Genomic DNA, 20,160 nt, shown 5'->3' with positions numbered 1-20,160 from the left:
TGTAGAAAACCCTAAAGACTCCACTAAAAACTACTAGAACTGATGAACAAATTCAGAAAGGTAGCAGGATACAAGATTAACATACAGAAATCTGTTGCATTTCTTTACAATAACAATGAAATATCAGAAAGTAAAAGTAAAAAATATCCCTTTTAAAATCACATCAAAAAATAAAATACTTAGGGGGACCTTCAAGATGGTGGAGGAGTAAGATGTGGAGATCACCTTCCTCCCCACAAATACATCAAAAATATACCTACATGTGGAACAATTCCTACAGAACACCTACTGAACACTGGCAGAAGACCTCAGACTTCCCAAAAGGCAAGAAAATCCCCACTTACTTGGGTAGGGCAAAAGAAAAAAGAAAAAACAGAGACAAAAGAATAGGAACTGACTTGCACCTCTGGGAGGCAGCAGTGAAGGAGGAAAAGTTTCCACACACTAGGGAGCCCCAACACTGGCAGAGATGGGGTGTGAGTTGGGGGGCAAGCTTCAGAGCCATGGAGGAGAGTGCAGCACAGGGGTGCAGAGGGCAAAGCAGAGAGATTCCCACACAGAGGATCAGTGCTGACCAGCACTCACCAGTCTGAGACGCTTGTCTCCTCACCAGCCAGGGTGGGGTGGAGGCTGGGAGCTGAGGCTCAGGGTCTGGAGGTCAGACCACAGGAAGTGGACTGTGTTTGGTTGGCTGTGTGAAGACAGCCTGAAGGGGGCTAGTGCATCACAACTAGCTGGGAGGGAGTCAGGTAAAAAGTCTTGACCTGCCAAAGAGGCAAGAGATCATGGTTTTGGGGTGAACGAGGGATTCCTTCCCTGTGTGCCCACAGAAGGCAGAGCACTGCCTAAGCAAGCTCCAGAGACGGGCGTGAGCTGCGGCTATCAGCTTGGACCCCAGAGATGGGCATGAAATGCTAACGCTGCTGCCACTGCCACGAAGAATCCTGTGTGCAAGCACAGGTCACTACCCCCCCACCACCCCACCCCCAGGAGGCTGTGCAGCCCGCCACTGCCAGAGTCCCGAAATCCAGGAACAACTTCCCTGGGAGAACACACGGCACACCACAGGCTGTTGCAATGTCACTTTGGCGTCTGTCACTGGAGGCTAGCCCTGCATTCCAATTATGACTACAGTACCCTTCCCTCTCCCCAGCCTGAGAGAGCAAGAGAGACCTAATCAGCCGCTGCTTTAACCCCCACCTGTCTGGGTGGGGAACAGACGCCTGAAGATGACCTACATGCAGAGGCGGGGTCAAAACCGAGGCTGAACCCCAAGAGCTTTGTGAACAAAGAAGAGAAAGGGAAATTTCTCCATGTACCCTCAGGAGAAGCAGATTAAATTCCCACAGTCAACTTGATGAACGCTGCATCTGTGGAATACCTGCAGAGACAATGAATGTTCCCAAAAATGAGGTGGTGGATTTTGGGAGCAACTGTAGACTTGGGGCTTGCTGTCTGTGACTGATTTCTTTCTGATTTTTATGTTTATCTTATTTTATTTTTTAGTGCTTGCTATTATTGGTGGATTTGTTCATTGGTTTGGTTGCTCTCTTCTTTTTTAAAAAAAATTTAAATTTTTAAAAAATTTTTATTTTTTAAATTTTATTATTTTTAAAATTCATTATTTATTTATTTATATTTATTATTTTTTTTCTTCCTTTTTTTCCTTCTTTTCTTCTGAGTCATGTGGCTGAAAGGGTCTTGGTGCTCTGGCCACGTGTCAGGCCTGAGCTTATGAGGAGGGAGAGCTGAGTCCAGCACATTGGACCACCAGAGACTTCCTGGCCCCACGTAATGTCAATCAGTGAGAGCTCTCCCAGAGATCTCAATCTCAACGCTAGGACCCAGCTCCACCCAATGGCCAGCAAGCTATAGTGCCAAATACCTCATGCCAAACAACTAGCAAGATAGGAACCCAACCCCACCCATTAGCAGAGAGGCTGCCTAAAATCATACTAAGTTCACAAACACTCCAAAACACACCACCAGACCCAGCCCTGCCCACCAGAAAGACAAGATCCAGTCCCACCCACCAGAACAGAGGCACCAGTCCCCTCCACCTGGAAGCCTACCCAAGCCACTGAAACAACCTCACCTGCTGGGGGCAGACATCAAATACAACGGGAACTATGAACCTGCAGCTGAAAAAAGGAGACCCCAAACACAATAAGTTAAACAAAATGAGAAGACAGAGAAGTACATAGCAGTTGAAGTAGCAAGGTAAAAACCTACCAGACCAAACAAATGAAAAGGAGATAGGCAGTCTACCTGAAAAAGAATTAGGAATAATGATAGTAAAGATGACCCAAAATCTTGGACATAGAATGGAGAGAATACAATAAACGTTTAACAAGGACTCAGAAGAATTAAAGAGCAAACCAACAATGATGAACAACACAATAAATGAAATTAAAAATTCTCTAAAAGGGATCAATAGCAGAATATCTGAGGCAGAACAATGTATAGTGACTTGGAAGATACAATAGTGGAAATAACTGCCACAGAGCAGAATAAAGAATGAAACGAATTGAGGAAAGTCTCAGAGACATCTGGGACAACATTAAACACACCAACATTCAAATTATAGGGGTCCCAGAAGATGAAGAGAAAAAGAAATGGCCTGACAAAATACTTGAAGAGATTTAGTTGAAAACTTCCCTAACATGGGAAAGGAAATAGGCAATCAAGTCCAGGAAGCACAGACAGTCCCATACAGGATAAATCCAAGAAGAAACATGCCAAGACATATATTAATCAAACAATCAAAAATTAAATACAAAGAAAAAATATTAAAGTAGCAAGGGAGAAACAACAAATAACATACAAGGGAATCCCTATAAGGTTAACAGCTGATCTTTCACCAGAAACTCTGCAAGCCAGAAGGGCATGGCAAGACATATTTCAAGTGATGAAAGGGAAAAACCTGCAGCCAAGATTTCTCAACCCAGCAAGGATCTCATTCAGATTCGACAGAGAAAGTAAAACCTTGCAGACACACAAAAGCTAAGAGAATTCAGCACCACCAAACTAGCTTTATAACAAATGCTAAAGGAACTTCTCTAGGCAGGAAACACAAGAGAAGGAAAAGACCTACAATAACAAACACAAAACAATTAAGAAAATGGTAATAGAAACATACATATTGATAATTACCTTAAATGTAAATGGATTAAATGCTCCCACCAAAAGACATAGACTGTCTGAATGGATACAAAAACAAGACCCATATATATGCTGTCTACAAGAGACCCACTTCAGACTCAGGGACACTTACAGACAGAAAGTGAAGGGATGGAAAAAGATATTCCATGCAAATGGAAATCAAAGGAAAGATTGAGTAGTAATACTCATATCAGACAAAATAGACTTTAAAATAAAGACTATTACAAGAGACAAAGAAGGACACTACATAATGATCAAGGGATCAATCCAAGAAGAAGATATAACAATTGTAAATATTTATGCACCCAGCATAGGAGCACCTCAATACATAAGACAAATGCTAACAGCCATAAAAGGGGAAATCAACAGTAACACAACCATAGTGGGGAACTTTAACACCCCACTTTCACCAATGGACAGATAATTCAAAATGAAAATAAATAAGGAAACACAAGCTTTAAATGACACATTAGACAAGCTGGACTTAATTGATATTTATAGGACATTCCATACAAAAACAATAGAGTACACTTTCTTCACAAGTGCTCATGGAACATTCTCCAGGATAGATCATATCTTGGGTCACAATTCAAGCCTTGGTAAATTTAAGAAAACTGAAAGTATATCAAGTATCTTTTCTGACCACAGTGCTATGAGACTAGATATCAATTACAGAACAAAAAGTTAAAAAAAAATACAAATATATGGGGGCTAAACAATACACTATTAATAACCAAGAGGTCACTGAAGAAATCAAAGACGAAATCAAAAAACACCTAGAAACAAATGGCAATGAATACACAATGACCCAAAATCTATGGGATGCAGCAAAAGCATCTCTAAGAGGGAAGTTTATAGCAATATAATCCTACCTCAAGAAATGAGAAAAATCTCAAATAAACAACCTAAACTTACACCTAAAGCAATTATAAAATGAAGAACAAAAAAACCCAAAGTTAACAGAAGGAAAGAAATCATAAAGATCAGATCCTAAATAAAAAAGAAATGAAGTAAAGTATAGCAAAGATCAATAAAACTAAAAGCTGGTTCTTTGAGAAGATAAGCAAAATTGTTAAACTATTAGCCAGACTCATCAAGAAAAAAAGGGAGAAGACTCAAATCAATAGAATTAGAAAGGAAACTGACACTGCAGAAATACAAAGATCATGAGAAACTACTACAAGCAACTCTATGCCAATAAAATGGACAACCTGGAAGAAATGGACAAATTCTTAGAAAAGCACAACCTTCCATGACTGAACCAGGACAAAATAGAAAATATAAAAAGACCAATCACAAGCACTGAAACTGGAACTGTGATTAAAAAAATCTTCAAACAAACAAAAGCCCAGCACCACATGGCTTCACAAGCAAATTCCATCAAACATTTAGAGAAGAGCTAACATCTATCCTACTCAAACTCTTCCAAAATACAGCAGAGGGAGGAACACTCCCAAACTCATTCTATGAGGCGACCATCACCCTGATACCAAAACCAGACAAAGATGTCACAAAGAAAGAAAGCTACAGGACAATATCACTGTTGAATATAGATGCAAAAATCCTCAACAAAATACAAGCAAACAGAATCCAATAGTGCATTAAAAGAATCATACACCATGAGCAAGTGGACTTTATCCCAGGAATGCAAGGATTCTTCAGTATATGCAAATCAATCAATGTGATACACCATATTAACAAATTGAAGGATAAAAACCATATAATAATATCAATAGATGCAGAAAAAGCTTTTGAAAAAATTCAACACCCATCTATGACAAAAACTCTCCAGAAAGTGGGCATAGAGGGAACCTACTTCAACATAATAAAGGCCATATATGAAAAACCCACAGCCAACATTGTTCTTAGTGGTGAAAAACTGAAAGCATTTCCTCTAAGATCAGGAACAAGACAATGTTTCCCACTCTCACTACTATTATTCAACACAGTTTTGGAAGTTTTAGCCATGGCATTCAGAGAAATAAAAGGAATCCAAATCAGAAAAGAAGAAATAAAACTGTCACTGCTTGCAGATGACATCATACTATACATAGAGAATCATAAAGATGTTACCAGAAAAGTACTAGAGATAATCAATGAATTTAGTAAAATAGCAGGATACAAAATTAATGCACAGAAATCTCTTGCATTCCTATACACTAACAATGAAATAGCTGAAAGAGAAATTAAGGAAACACTCTCATTTACCATTGCAACAAAAAGAATAAAATACCTAGGAGTAAACCTACCTAAGGAGACAAAAGACCTGTATGCAGAAAACTATAAGACACTGATAAAAGAAATTAAAGATGATACAAACAGATGGAGAGATATACCATGTTCTTGGATTGGAAGAATCAACACTATGAAAATGGCTATACTACCCAAAGCAACCTACAGATTCAATGCAATTCCTGTCAAATTATCAATGGCATTTTTCACAGAACTAGAACAAAAATTGAAAAATTTGTATGGAAACACAAAAGACCCCGAATAGCCAAAGCAATCTTGAGAAAGAAAAATGGAGCTGGAGGAATCAAGCTCCTGGATTTCAGACTATTCTACAAAGCTACAGTAATCAAGACAGTATGGTACTGGCACAAAAACGGAAATATAGATCAGTGGAACCAGATAGAAAGCCCAGAGATAAACTCAAGCAGTTATGGTCACCTTATCTTTGATATAGGAGGCAAGAATATACAATGGAGAAAAGACAGCCCCTTCAATAAGTGGTGCTGGGAAAACTGGACAGCCACATGTAAAAGAGTGATGGTAGAACACTCCTTAAAACCATACACAGAAATAAACTCAAAATGGATTAAAGACCTAAATGTAAGGCCAGACACTATAAAACTCCTAGAGGAAAACATAGGCAGAACACTCTATGACATAAATCACAGCAAGATCCTTTTTGACCCACCTACTAGATAAATGGAAATAAAATCAAAAATAAACAAATGGGACCTAATGAAACTTAAAAGCTTTTGCACAGGGCTTCCCTGGTGGCGCAGTTGTTGAGAGTCCGCCTGCCGATGCCGGGGACACGGGTTCGTGCCCCGGTCTGGGAAGATCCCACATGCCGCGGAGCGGCTGGGCCGGTGAGACATGGCCGCCGAGCCTGCACGTCCGGAGCCTGCGCTCCGCAATGGGAGAGGCCACAACAGTGAGAGGCCCGTGTAATGCAAAAAGAAAAAAAAAAAAAAAAAAAAGCTTTTGCACAGCAAAGGAAACCATAAACAAGACCAAAAGACAACCCTCAGATGGGAGAAAATATTTGCAAATGAAGCAACTGACAAAGGATTAATCTCCAAAATATACAAGCAGCTCGTGCAGCTCAATATCAAATAAACAAACAACCCAATCCAAAACTGCATGGTAGAGCTTAATAGACATTTCTCCAAAAAAGATATACAGATTGCCAACAAACACATGAAAGGATGCTCAACATCAGTAATCATTCGAGAAATGCAAATCAAAAGCACGATGAGGTATCACCTCACACCAGTCAGAATGGGCATCATCAAAAAAATCTACAAACAATAAATGCTGGAGCGGGTGTGGAGAAAGGGGAACCCTCTTGCACTGTTGATGGGAATGTAAATTAATACAGCCACTCTGGAGAACAGTATGGAGCTTCCTTAGAAAATAAAAGTTGAACTACCATATGACCCAGCAATCCCAGTACTGGGCATATACCCTGAGAAAACCATAATTCAAAAAGAGACATGTACCACAATTTTCATTGCAGCACTATTTGCAATAGCCTGGACATGGAAGCAACTTAAATGTCCACTGACAGATGAATGGATAAAGATGTGGCCCATATATACAATGGAATATTACTTAGCCATAAAAAATGAAATTGAGTTATTTGTAGTGAGGTGAATGGATCTAGAGTCTGTCATACAGAGTGAAGTAAGTCAACAAAAGAAAAACAAATACCATATGCTAACACTTGTATATGGAATCTAAAAAAAAAAATGTTCTGATGCACCTAGGGGCAGGAAATGAATAGAGTCACAGAGGTAGAGAATGGACTTGAGGACACGGGGAGGGGGAAGGGTAGGCTGGGACGAAGTGAGAGAGTGGCATGGACATATATACACTACCAAATGTAAAATAGATAGCTAGTGGGAAGCAGCCGCATAGCACAGGGAGATCAGCTCGGTGCTTTGTGACCACCGAGAGGGGTGGGTTAGGTAGGGTGGGAGGGTGACTCAAGAGGGAGGAGATATGGGGATATATGTATATGTATAGCTGATTCACTTTGTTATAAAGCAGAAACTAACACACCATTGTTAAGCAATTATACTCCAATAAAGGTGGTAAAAATATATAAAGCTTATCATACTACAAAAAATAAACCACAACAAAACAAAACAAAACAAATATCCTATGCTAACACATACATATGGAATCTAAAAAAAAAATGCTTTTGATGAACCAAGGGGAAGGACAAGGATAAAGATGCAGGCGTAGAGAATGGACTTGAGGTCACGGGGAAGGGGAAGGGTAAGCTGGGACGAAGTGACAGTGTAGCACTGACAATACACACTACCAAATGTAAAATAGATAGCTAGTGGGCAGCAGCTGCATAGCACAGGGAGATCAGCTCTGCACTTTGTTAAGACCTAGAGGGGTGGGATAGAGAGCGGGGGAGGGATTAACAAGAGGGAGAGTGTATGGGGATATATGTATACATATAGCTGATTCATTTTGTTATTCAGCAGAAATTAATACAACATTTTAAATCAATTATACTCCAATAAAAATGTTAATAAAATAAAATACTTAGGAATAAACCTATCCAAGGAGTTAAAAGACTTATATTCTGAGAACTATAAAAGATTGATAAAGTAAACTGAAGATGATAAGAAAGAAATGGAAAGGTAGCCCATGCTCTTAGATTGGAAGAATTAATATCATTAAAATGGCCATACTACCCAAAGCAATCTACAGATTTAATGTGATCCTTATCAAAGTACCCATGACATTTTTCACAGAACTAGAACAAACAATCTTAAAATTTATGTGGAACCATAAAAGACCCAGAATTGTCAAAGCAATCCTGAGGTAAAAGAACAAAGCAGGAGGCATAACCCTCCCAGACTTCAGACAATACTACAAAGCTACAGTAATCGAAACAGTGTGGTATCGGCACAAAAACAGACATATGGATCAATGGAACAGAATAGAGAGCCCAGAAATAAACCCACACACCAACAGTCAATTAATCTTTCACATAGGAGGCATGAATGTACAATGGAGAAAAGACAGTCTCCTCAGCAAGTGATGTTGGGAATGTTGGACGGCCACATTTAAATTAGTGAAGTTAGAACACACCCTCACACCATACACAAAAATAAACTCAAAATGGCTTAAAGACTTAAATATAAGACATGACACCAAAAAACTCCTAGAAGAGAACATAGGTAAAACATTCTCTGACATGAATTCTAGAAATGTTATCTTAGATCAGCCTCCCAAGACAAAAGAAATAAAAGCAAAACTAAACACATGGTACCGAATTAAACTTATAAGCCTTTGCACAGTGAATGAAACCATAAACAAAATGAAGACAACCTATGGAATGCAAGAAAATATTTGCAAATGATGCGACCAATAAGGGCTTAATTTCCTAAATATACAAACAGCTCATACAACTCAACATCAAAAGAAACCAACCCAATCAAAAAATGGACAGAAGACCTAAATAGACATTTCTCCAAAGAAGATGTACAGATGGCCAATAGGCATGTGAAAAGATGCTCAACTTTGCTAATTATTCGAGAAACTCAAATCAAAAGTACAAGCATCTCACACTGGTCAGAATGGCCATCATTAAAATGTTTACAAATAATAAATGCTGGAGAGGGTGTGGAGAAAAGGGAACCCTCCTACACTGTTGCTGGGAATGTAAGTTGGTGCAGCCACTGTGGAAAATAGTACAGAAGTTTCTCAAAAAACTAAAAATAGAACTACCATATGACCCAGCAATTCCACTCCTGGTTCTATATCTGAAAAATACAAAAACACTAATTTGAAAAGATTCACACACCCCAATGTTCATAGCAGCACTATTTACAATAACCAACACATGGAAGCAACCTAAGTGTCTATCAACAGATGAATGGATAAAGAAAATGTGGTACAGATACACAATGGAATATTACTCAGCTATAAAAAAGAATGAAATAATGCCATTTGCAGCAACATCGATGGACCTAGAGATTACCATACTAGGTGAAGTAAGTCAGAGAGAGAAAGACATATATCATATGATATCACTTATATATGGAATTTAAAATACAATACACATGGACTTATTTACAAAATAGAAACAGACTCATAGACATAGAAAACAAACTTATGATTACCAAAGGGGAAGGGGAAGGAGGGATAAATTAGGAGTTTTGGATTATCAGATACAAACCACTATATATAAAATAGATAAACAACAAGGTCCTACTATAAATCACAGGGAACTATATTCAACACCCTATAATAAACCATAAAGGAAAAGAATATGAAAAAGAATATATATATATGTATATATATAACTGAATCACTTTGCTGTACACCAGAAAATAACACAACATTGTAAATTAACTACACTTCAAAAAAAATATATATATATATATGGATCCTTTTCCATACCTCTACCTAAAATAATACTTAAGCAACCAAATTAAAACATTTGATTATCTGTTGTTGTTGTTGCCAAGATACTTATTCATCTCTTCCCCTTAGCTTTCACAGTATAGAGCAGGAATTCAAATCCTGGAGTGGAAACTAAAATATTCCAGATGAGACCCCAGTTTAACAGGTGAGAAGTATTTTAAGATAACCTCAGGTGTCCACAAGTTTCAAAAATAATTATAAAGATTATCAGTAACTGAAGGAGAAATCCAACACTTGTCGTGTGACATAGTAAGTGCTCAGTACAGGTTTATGAAAGAAAACATTTTTCCCTGAAGTTTTATCTCTCTATCTAGGTTGGAACACAATGTTAATTTGTAGAAATTATTTTATAAACATGTTGAGGGATGCATTTATTTAACTGTTTAGGCTTAGGCCAGGTCTGCTACTACAAAGCAAGACAAATCAATCATTTTCTACTGATTCTGGGCAGTGTTAACAGCAGAATCAAATAATTAAATAATCAAAATGAGCTGGCTAAAAGGGCACAGAGTTGGTGTGTTCCAAACAGACATTACATTGAATCCTTATACATCTCTTTTTCGTGTTCAAACATCTGTTTCTTTCTGGTGATTATTTGGAAAATAAAAGTTTAAGGGATAGCTGGGTCCATCATGCACAGGATGGTTATCAGTCTTTATGTGGAGGGACCACAACACTCACAGGTTGCTTGCTTCACTCATGGCTGGCCCTGCCTTCCTTGAGTAAATGTCCGTACTCTCCTTATAACTATGTCTGTCCCTTACTGTTCATCCAGTGATGACTGCAGTGCATTGTATTTATTTTGTCGGGCACCTTATAGATTTTATTGGTGTTGGTGGTTTGATCTTTAATTAATCATTTATTTAAAATTTAATGATTATTATATTGGAATGGTAATTACATAATGAAGATCCACTTTCAAGGCATTACACATTTTAAATGCCTTTGGAATAACAATTTTGCCTTTTAAAACACCACTTTGTGTGTGTTTACAACTGAAAAACAAATGGGAAGCTTAGAATTTGACACAATCTATGTTTATTATTATTATTATTATTATTGTTACTACCACTACTACAAAATTATTTAGCAGCTATATCTTGGATATAAGGTAACATACCAAAAACCAAAGCCATAACTTTGATAACTTTTTAAATTCTTACTCTATCTTGGCTTAAATATAATGCAGTGATTAAATGGAGTACACAGCGATCACAAAACAATAAGTGAAGGCTACATCATATATTTTCCATGGAAAAATTTGTATCACAAGTTGTTCATATATACTTTTGTTCAATTTTCTGTTTTAAAGGAAATATTGGGAATATTGGTTTTGCACCCAATTGTTTATCCAGATATGCTCAAAGGAGTGATGTCTTAATGGACGAAGGATGATTGAAGCACAAAATGGAAACTTGCCTCAAAGAAGAGATCTGGAAAGGTTACTGTGAACCACAGTTACTGAAGCGTACTGTATATCTCTGTGCTCTCTGCCTTTTTAACCTGTGAGATGTGACCTGATTTTTCCCTCTCATTCAATCAAGGTCATCACTAAACTTCCAGAAAATCAAAAATAAAATAACATGAAGGAGGAAAAGACAAAGAAGAGTTTAGGTGTGTATTTAAAAATACCACATTGGTTTAAAATAACTTACAACGAAAGGGTCACTTAAGAAGGGCACTGCTTAAAATTTAAGCAGGCAGTAATGGAAAGCGACAGACCTCAAACAATTTGTCTTTCACAGTTGAGTGAATTCACAGTGACAGCAAGACAAGGATGTGCTAACTTACCTCTGCAGGACCTTGGCTGTTGCTTCATAGGCTCTCCCCAGGCTGAGATCATCATCCATGTCTGTAGAGATTTTACCATAAGTGTTAAGGACCTATGCGGGAAGAGAAATTCTTATTAAACATATAACATGACCAGATTCACTGATGTTTCATTTCATAACAGAAAAGATTCAAATTAATAGTTGTTTTTCACATCGCCATAAAATATTTTTTTTGCTTATTAAAAATTCATGTTGATTTGGTTTATTTTTATCTATGGTATAACTTGTTTTGCAGTGATCTCTTTGAGCCATGACAGTAAAGTCTTACTTTTGTAAAAGTAATTCTTTTCCTGAACAATCAAAAATCTTCCAATTGATATAACTTAGGGGTGAGTAAATAATTGAATGGTTTACAACATTATTTTCAAATATGGGACCACTATCTTAGGTAATATAAGGCAGATTATAATAGTCTACTAGGGTAGCTTAAATATCACTTTTCTTTCTATAAATAGCTGTTTGAAAAGCATGAATTTATGTGCCAGGCAATCTCTAAATCTATCATTTTATTAGAGGCATATCTCACAGTTTGTACACATATTCAGTATACACTAAAAATATTTCTTACAAATGTACTTCATTACCAGCAATCTCTTCAATCATCAAAAGATTACCGCTGCCACAGCCAAACGTATGATCTTAACACTGACATCATCTGCATGGTATAATTTTCCTTTTTATTCTTTTTCCCTTTCAAGGGCCAGAAGAAGGAAAATATGTAAAATAAAATCCCTTTTCCCTCTTCCTCTTTCATTGTTACTTGAACCAACCTATTACACACATGAAGACACAGGAAATCTCCGAAGACCTCTATGGAAATCCTTTTGGCTCATTTTCTAAGAAGAAATTAGCGAAAGTCATTTGATGGCGTTGAGTGGGAGAGTCAGCATGAGGGAGGGTGTACATCCATGCTGTGTGCTCGGCCTGAATTAGGCATCTTAGAAAGTTTGTGTATGAAAGGCGGTGTTGATATTCAGCTTTACTTTCTTAAAGTTAATATTTGGGAAATAACTTCAGTGAGGCCATGTGATACCTCCTAATTTGTGGGTGTATGTGTGTCTGTGTGTGTGTGTGGTTTACAAGTGACTTGACATAATACTGGTATTAAAACTTACTGATACATATTGACCCAGTATTTTAATTCCTGTTAAACCTGCAAGGTTCATCATTTTGATTCTTCTTTTTAAGTCTCTTAATAAGCCTTGTATAAACCTGAGACTATTCTTTTCACTCTGTTGTGCAAAACTGATTCACCTAGATTGAGTCTGATATGACTTGACATTGAGCTTTCTGCGTTAAGGGGCAGAACCTCTGAATTTTGTGAATTTGTAAGAGACCTTATTAAATCCAAATATCAAAATATTTAGGAAGAGACTGTCAAGTGTCTCTTTTGGTTCATATGGCATTCTAGAAAGTTAAAGGTTGAATATTATATATTTTGTGTCAAAAATAGTTCGTTTTTTGTTTTTCGGTAAATATTGTTACTGTGTGCCAATGTTGTGTTAGACCCTAGGAGATCTTAAAGAGAAGAGAGTATGCTTGCAAACCTTCGAGGCATTTATAGTCTAGTGGTACAGAAGTTTGCACTGATGCAGCTGTGTGAATTAGCTGAAAACAGATTTCTCCAGAGCTTCAGCTGTGCTTATCCTACACCACTCTCCCACACCCCTGGCCACCATGAACCCGGAAGCAGTACAGTAGCATCTGGAAGTACCCAACATTATATTAGGGCTGTGACTCCTTGGACCGTTGTTAGGAGGGTAGTTTCCATGAGGAAGCTTCTATAGAATCAAGGAGCAAATACCAGCACAGCCTGGGCTTCTGGTTTTGGCCTTGGACTTGATTCTATAGAAGCTTCCTCATGGAACCCGATGGGGTTTCCTGAAATGAACACCTACCTTACAGTAAGAAAACTTGGATTCAAGACCTAATTCTACCACACCCAACACACCTGGCCCAAGAAATCTCCCTGAGAAGCTTTCCTCAAAGCAAAAAAGAAAACCTCCCTCTGAGAGTTGTTATGAGGCTGCTGTGAGATGATACAGAGTGCTATTTGAACCTGGGAATAGAAGTTTCTGGGACTCTGTTAACCAGCCATCAGTGAAGAGCTCCTGGAGAGTTCCCTCCTCAGAGTAAAGGCAACATATTTTATTTGTGACTTGAGAGAGTGCCTCTCTCAGCTTAAATGCTTTACCTAAAAACAGGAAATATATAGGCAGTGGGAAGAACATAGTTCACTACTGGCCCAATAGGGAAATAATTAATTACAGTGGACCCCCCATATCCACGGGGGCTACATTCCCAGACCCCCAGTGGATGCCTGAAACCTTGGACAGTACCGAACCCTATATATACTATGTTTTCTCCTATACATACATACCTATGATAAAGTTTAATTTATAAATTAGGCACAGTAAGAGGTTAACAACTATAACTTATAATAACATAGAACAATCATAACAATATACTGTAATAAAAGTTATGTAAATGTGGTCACTTTCTCAAAATATCTTACAAATTTAATGTATTTTGCATCTTAACTAAGCACTTATCACACACTGTGGCTATAACTTGCTGTTTGAGGTGTGACAGCAAAACTAGCATGAATTTCTTTTTCCTGCTTCACAGTTTCACAGATAGAAGATTCGTTCTTACTATGGATTTTAGCAAACTCAGCATACAATTTTTTTTTCCTTCCTAAGTTGAGAACTTTCACCTTTTTACTTAAAGGAAGAACTTTGGGCTCTTCTTTGGCATATCCAAATTGCCAGCATCACTCCCCTTGCACTTTCAGACTGTTATTAAGTAAAATAAGGGTTATCTGAACACAAGCACTATGATATGTCAACAATAACCCAATAACCTTGATGGCTACTAAGTGACTAATGGTCGGGATATGCTGGACAAGGGGATGATTCACATCCGGGATGTATCAGGATGGAAGCCACAAGATTTCATCATGCTACTTAGAACACTGCACAATTTAAAGCCTATGAATTGTTTATTTCTGGAAATTTCCGTTTAATATTTTCAGACCTCGATTGACTGTGGGTAACTGAAACTTCGGAAAGTGAAAACACAGGTAAGGGGGGACTACTGTTCATGAAGTCAGTACTGAGAACCTTGAAAGTGCTGTAGGGGAGCTCATCTAAATCAAAGACAGGGCCTCTGCTCCTCAGGAATGTGAGCTCTGACTGGAGAGAGCCAACTCACGTAAAATCATAAGGGGAACACAAGACAAAACTCAGCAGATTGGTGAATTGTGTAGTCCAACCTAAGGGAAGCAGGAAGGATAGTGTTAAAATAAAAAGGAAAAAAAATATAAAAGTAAAAGGAAAAATAACGAGATTACAAATTGTGTAGAAAATAACTGTTGGTGGGAATGTAAATTGATTCCTTTTTTGTAAATCCAAAGAAGAGGGGATATATGTATACATATAGCTGATTCACTTTGCTGTACAGCAGAAACTAACACTACATTGTAAAGCAACTGTCCCCCAATAAAAAACAAAAAACTAAAAATAGAGTTGCCATATGATCCAGCAATCCCACTCCTGGGCAAATATCCAGAAAAGAAAAAAAAAAAACCCTCTAATTCAAAAAGGTACATGTACCCCAATGTGCATAGCAGCACTATTTACAATAGCCAAGATATGGAAGCAACCTAAATGTCCATCAACAGATGAGTGGATAAAGAAGATGTGGTACACATATACAATGGAATATTACTCAGCCATTAAAAAGAATGAAATAATGCCATTTGTAGTAACATGGGTGGACCTAGAGATTATCAAACTAAGTGAAATAAGTCGACAAAGACAAATATTATGTGATATCACTTATATGTGAAATCTAAAAAACAATACAAAAGAATCTCTATACAAAATAGAAACAGACTCACAGGCATAGAAAACAAACTTATAGTTACCAAAGAGGAAAGGGAGGGATAAATTAGTAGTATGGGATTAACAGATACACACTACTATATATAAAATAGATAGGTGTAATAACCTATAATGGAAAACAATCTGAAAAATATATATATAACTGAATCACTTTGCTATACACCTGAAACTAACAAAATGTTGTAAGTCAACTATATTTCAATCTTAAAAAGCATGAATATTAAATATCTCAAAAAACCCAAATTGTGTAGAAAATAAAGATGTTTTATATTGACCTTATGGTAAATTATGTTACCTGCTTTTTAATTAAGGTATAATTTACAAATTAATAAATATTGATCAACTTGAATCATCAGACACATAGGAATCTTCTTTACAAAGAATATTTCAAGTGAAAAAATACAGTGTAGAAATCTGAGGGATCCACTGTACTTGACTGAATACCCCTGTGGCATGCAATATGTTGGAAACAAATCCAGAGTGTGGAAGGTTAAATTCTGTCGTTGCAAATCAGAGATAAGAGGAGAGAAAAAAAGAATCTCAGGTGAAAAATATTTTGATGAGTTCAAAATTCATTATATATTCTTAAATGTTATGGACAGTGAACTTAATCTTCGTCAAAAGGCCAAGGAAAACACTGATTAAGCATGCTTCTATGTCAATTTCAATGAGCATGATTACAAGACTACCAAAGTTGGAAAAGTCAGTTCATGTACCTAATAAAAATTGAGTGCTTTGTGGCCACTCAATCACATTGCTCCAATAATTTCCCTCAATAATGGAGATGAAGTTTTGAAAGCTGTTTTACTAGAAGTTTTAAAGGCAATGGACTTTATCTTCCCACTGGAAATAAAACTGATTAATTTGAAAAGATATTTTCAAATAAAATCCAGGTTCTTAAAATGAGATAATTTCTATTGGTTACCTAAAAGCAAAACCATTAGAATACTTAACATAAAAAATGAGAGTGTGCAAAAGAATAATGTTGGCAATATGCTACAAGTTCTTTGAAGAATTGTTTGCTGTAAAATCAAATTTTAAGGATCATTATTTCATTTTGCTGCAATAGCCTTCAAGGGAACATTGGATTTAAGTCAACATTGTCATCGGTCAAGTAAGTGAGTGGTGTATATATATATATATATATATATATATATATATATATATATATATATATGTATATATATATATGTTGTGTTTACATAGATAGATATACATGAATATTAGACTATATCTATATCTATACCTATATCTGGAGAGATTGAGAAAGAGAATAGAAAAGTAGCCTGGTCCCCCCAGAAGATTATAAGAATAAATTCTGTGCCTGAGCACCTTTAAGGCAGGAAACATAAGAACGCATTACTATGTCTAATAATATCAGACACCCAGTTGTTTTCTTTCTTCTACATCTTTAGGATTTCCAATGATTAGGGCACCTTGGAACAAAAGAAAATGAACTATCTGATATTGATGCCCCTTCTTGTCTTCCACTATTTTCCCATTCCTTACCCCACTGCAGTTCCTCTCTTATAGTCCCTTTATTTTAGACATTAAAACAGAAGAAATTCCAGAAATCATGGCCCTCATATTTGCTTTCAAAACTGAAACTTACTTTAAGCCACTACGATGATGATCACTCCTGGCCTAATTTTCCCAAATTAGATGGAATTCTCTCCCCACCCCTCTGCCCAGACGGCCATTATAAGGAAACACTGTCCCCTTCATTTGTTTTAAACCATTTTAAATTTTAACATAATTGTAGATTCACATGCAATTGTAAGAAACAATACAGAGCATGCTCATATGTCCTTCAGCTAGCTTTTCCCAGTAGTTAAATCTTGCACAGCTATAGTATATCAGAACCAGAGAATTCACAATCCATCCACCTTATTTCACCAGTTTTACACACACTCGTGTCTGTGTGTGTGTGCACCCACGCATGCACATATGCCATGTTAATTTTATGCCATTTCATCACATGTATATATTCACGTAACCACCACCACAGTCAAGATATAGAAAAGTTCTATCACTACAATGATCTCTCATACTACCCTTTCTCAATTAATTTTTAATATGTTTGCTACTTAGAAGAGAGATAGATGGAAAAAAATTTTTCTCTTTTCCTTAGGTTAAAGAAAGGTCTACCTTGGGTTAAAGAAAGGTCTGCCTTGGGAAAAATTCTGAAATAACTTGGCATCTGACCTCTTCCCTTTTGGTACACCTCCCCTACCTTGTGTGTTTGTATGTCTCCAGGGAAATTTCCTCAGTTAAGTGAGAGAAGAATAGTAGTTGATTAAACAAATTTATACTTTGGTATGAATGACTCAAAAATGATTAATCCTCCCAGAAGAAGTTGTTGTTTTAATAAGAGGATGCTTTGTAGGTCCCAATTATTTCTTCTGGGAGGAGTGTTTTTCAGTCTAACAAAGAGAAATGAAACAATTCAGATAGTGTCAGTGGCAGGATAATTTGGGGCAAAGGTTATTAAAAATAGGCCAGCCTTGTCTTGAAATTCCACCTTATGATATGATCCCTTAAGCAGGTACTGATTTTTATAAACTCATTTGGGGTCTACTTCTGTGCCTTCAGATTTTCTAGACCCTCCACATGCTTTTTCACAATGTTCCTTATCACAGTGGTGTGGAAGAGATGAAAACAGGGAGGAGGGAAATGTGAAGCAGCAGATATGAAAATCAGGCATTTGTAAGTCACCGTTACCTGAAACGATAACTACATGCTATTTTTATTCCCTCTTGTTACCACTTTTTTCATAATGCTTAGCCTTCGGAACCAACGTATTATGGAAAGAACTCTTCCAGTACATTCCATTTCATCATTAGATGTGACTGCAGGATAAAATTATGTGTGTGTGTGTGTGTGTATACACACACACACACACACACATAATTTTTATGGCTGAGTAGTATTCCATTGTATATATGTACCACATCTTCATTACCCATTCATCTGTCAATGGACATTTAGGTTGCTTCCATGTCTTGGCTATTGTAAATAGTGCTGCTATGAACATTGGGGTACATGGATCTTTTTGAATTAGAGTTTTCATCTTTTCTGGATAGAGATATATTCCTACTCTTAAAGACCTTACTATCTAAGGCAATAAGACATACAGACGCAGAAACTATATAGTGCTATATGCCTGCATAAAGAGCTAAAAAATTTTTAACTCATTAAACAAATACTGAGTGTTTTCTATGGGCCAAGCTTTGTTCTAGGTGCTAATGATATAGCAGCAAATCCCTGGCCCCCATGCAGTCTACGTTGTATTTAGGTGATGGGGAGATAATTTGTAATTAAATAAATAAATGCATAAATCTCAAATAGTAGTAAGAGCAATGAAGAAAATACAATGGGGAAAGGCTTCCTATAGAAAGGGAAACAATCTGCATTTTAAAGGAATGATAGAATTGGGTCCCTACTGAGAGGAGCTTAAGCCAAGGACTGGAGACGGGATTGGGTGATACAATGAGGAAAAAAAGCTTTCCGAGGTACATAGAAGCAACAATGACCAATAGAAAAGTTTGCTTTAAGGTTCCTGCATAGAATGTTTTTTCTAGTAACATCCACTAACTAATCACAGTTTTAACTGATGGTATGAAGTGACAAACTTTCAAGCTGCAATTCATCTTTCTGATGACAAAGAAAGAATTTGACTATTGTTTTGAAGGTAAGGCAGGTCCTTCACTTTCATCCTTTATTCTACATGTACATAAACACAGTCTTTTGCAGGACATTTTTATTTATAGTTTTTGTCTTTTCTGCTTTCTAGGCAGCTCAATGTGTTTGGTGAAAAATGCCACATGTAAGATGGTACAGTTGGCTGCCTTGTTTCCCATCATTCCAAGTTTTCCAAATTTTATGCAGAGTTATTCCCATGCCTAGGAAGAGGAGAGGAAATACTTTTATTTCTCCTTCATGCATAGCACAGAGCATGAACAACTCAAACTAATACAGATCAGTGACATGAAGTTTAAATGGGTCTCTGTGCTCTGGCTGGTGACCCGAACTGCCATTGTTTCTGTAGGAAAATAACCCATGGAAAATATCATATAAAATAAGTTACAGCATCTATTTGAGGTGGAAATTTTGTAGTTTTTGAAAATTTTCTATAAACTCCAATTCTACTTGTATTTCTTTTTTTTTTTTTTTTTTCGGTATGTGGGCCTCTCACTGTGTGGCCTCTCCCGTCGCGGAGCACAGGCTCTGGACGTGCAGGCTCAGCGGCCATGGCTCACGGGATCAGCCGCTCCGCGGCATGTGGGATCTTCCCAGACCGGGGCACGAACCCGTGTCCCCTGCATCGGCAGGCGGACTCTCAACCACTGCGCCACCAGGGAAGCCCTATTTTTGGTATTTTTTTCTATATAAATTCCTTTCTCCACTTACTACCCTCCCCCCACTGCTCTCTTCCTTAGTTAATTTAACACTTGAAATCAGTAGGACCCCTACTCTGAGGGCATAGACCAGGCTTTGGAAGGGCCTTATGGGAAAATTAATCAAATCTCCCTTTGGGTGTTCAAAGTTTCTCCAAATATCATAGGCTTTTGAGTCAGGCA

The 20,160-nt window shown here is 37.2% G+C and overlaps 1 protein-coding gene across 1 annotated transcript in view; it reads right to left on the bottom strand.

Moving 5' to 3' along the window:
• Positions 1–20,160, bottom strand: part of TTC29 (tetratricopeptide repeat domain 29) — a gene marked incomplete at its 3' end in the record, with an annotated part of 262,852 nt that overhangs the window by 128,477 nt on the left and 114,215 nt on the right. Inside the window, exon 9 of the mRNA XM_082611227.1 lies at positions 11,635–11,726. Coding sequence (XP_082467353.1) covers positions 11,635–11,726 — 92 coding nt within the window. The remainder of the gene's footprint in view (positions 1–11,634; positions 11,727–20,160) is intronic.

This window comes from Mesoplodon mirus (assembly GCF_964341445.2).
Source record: "Mesoplodon mirus genome assembly, chromosome: 2".
Classification (NCBI taxonomy): Eukaryota; Metazoa; Chordata; class Mammalia; order Artiodactyla; family Ziphiidae; genus Mesoplodon; species Mesoplodon mirus.
Note: the sequence above shows the minus strand (reverse complement) of the source record. Positions and strands in the feature narration are given on the sequence as shown.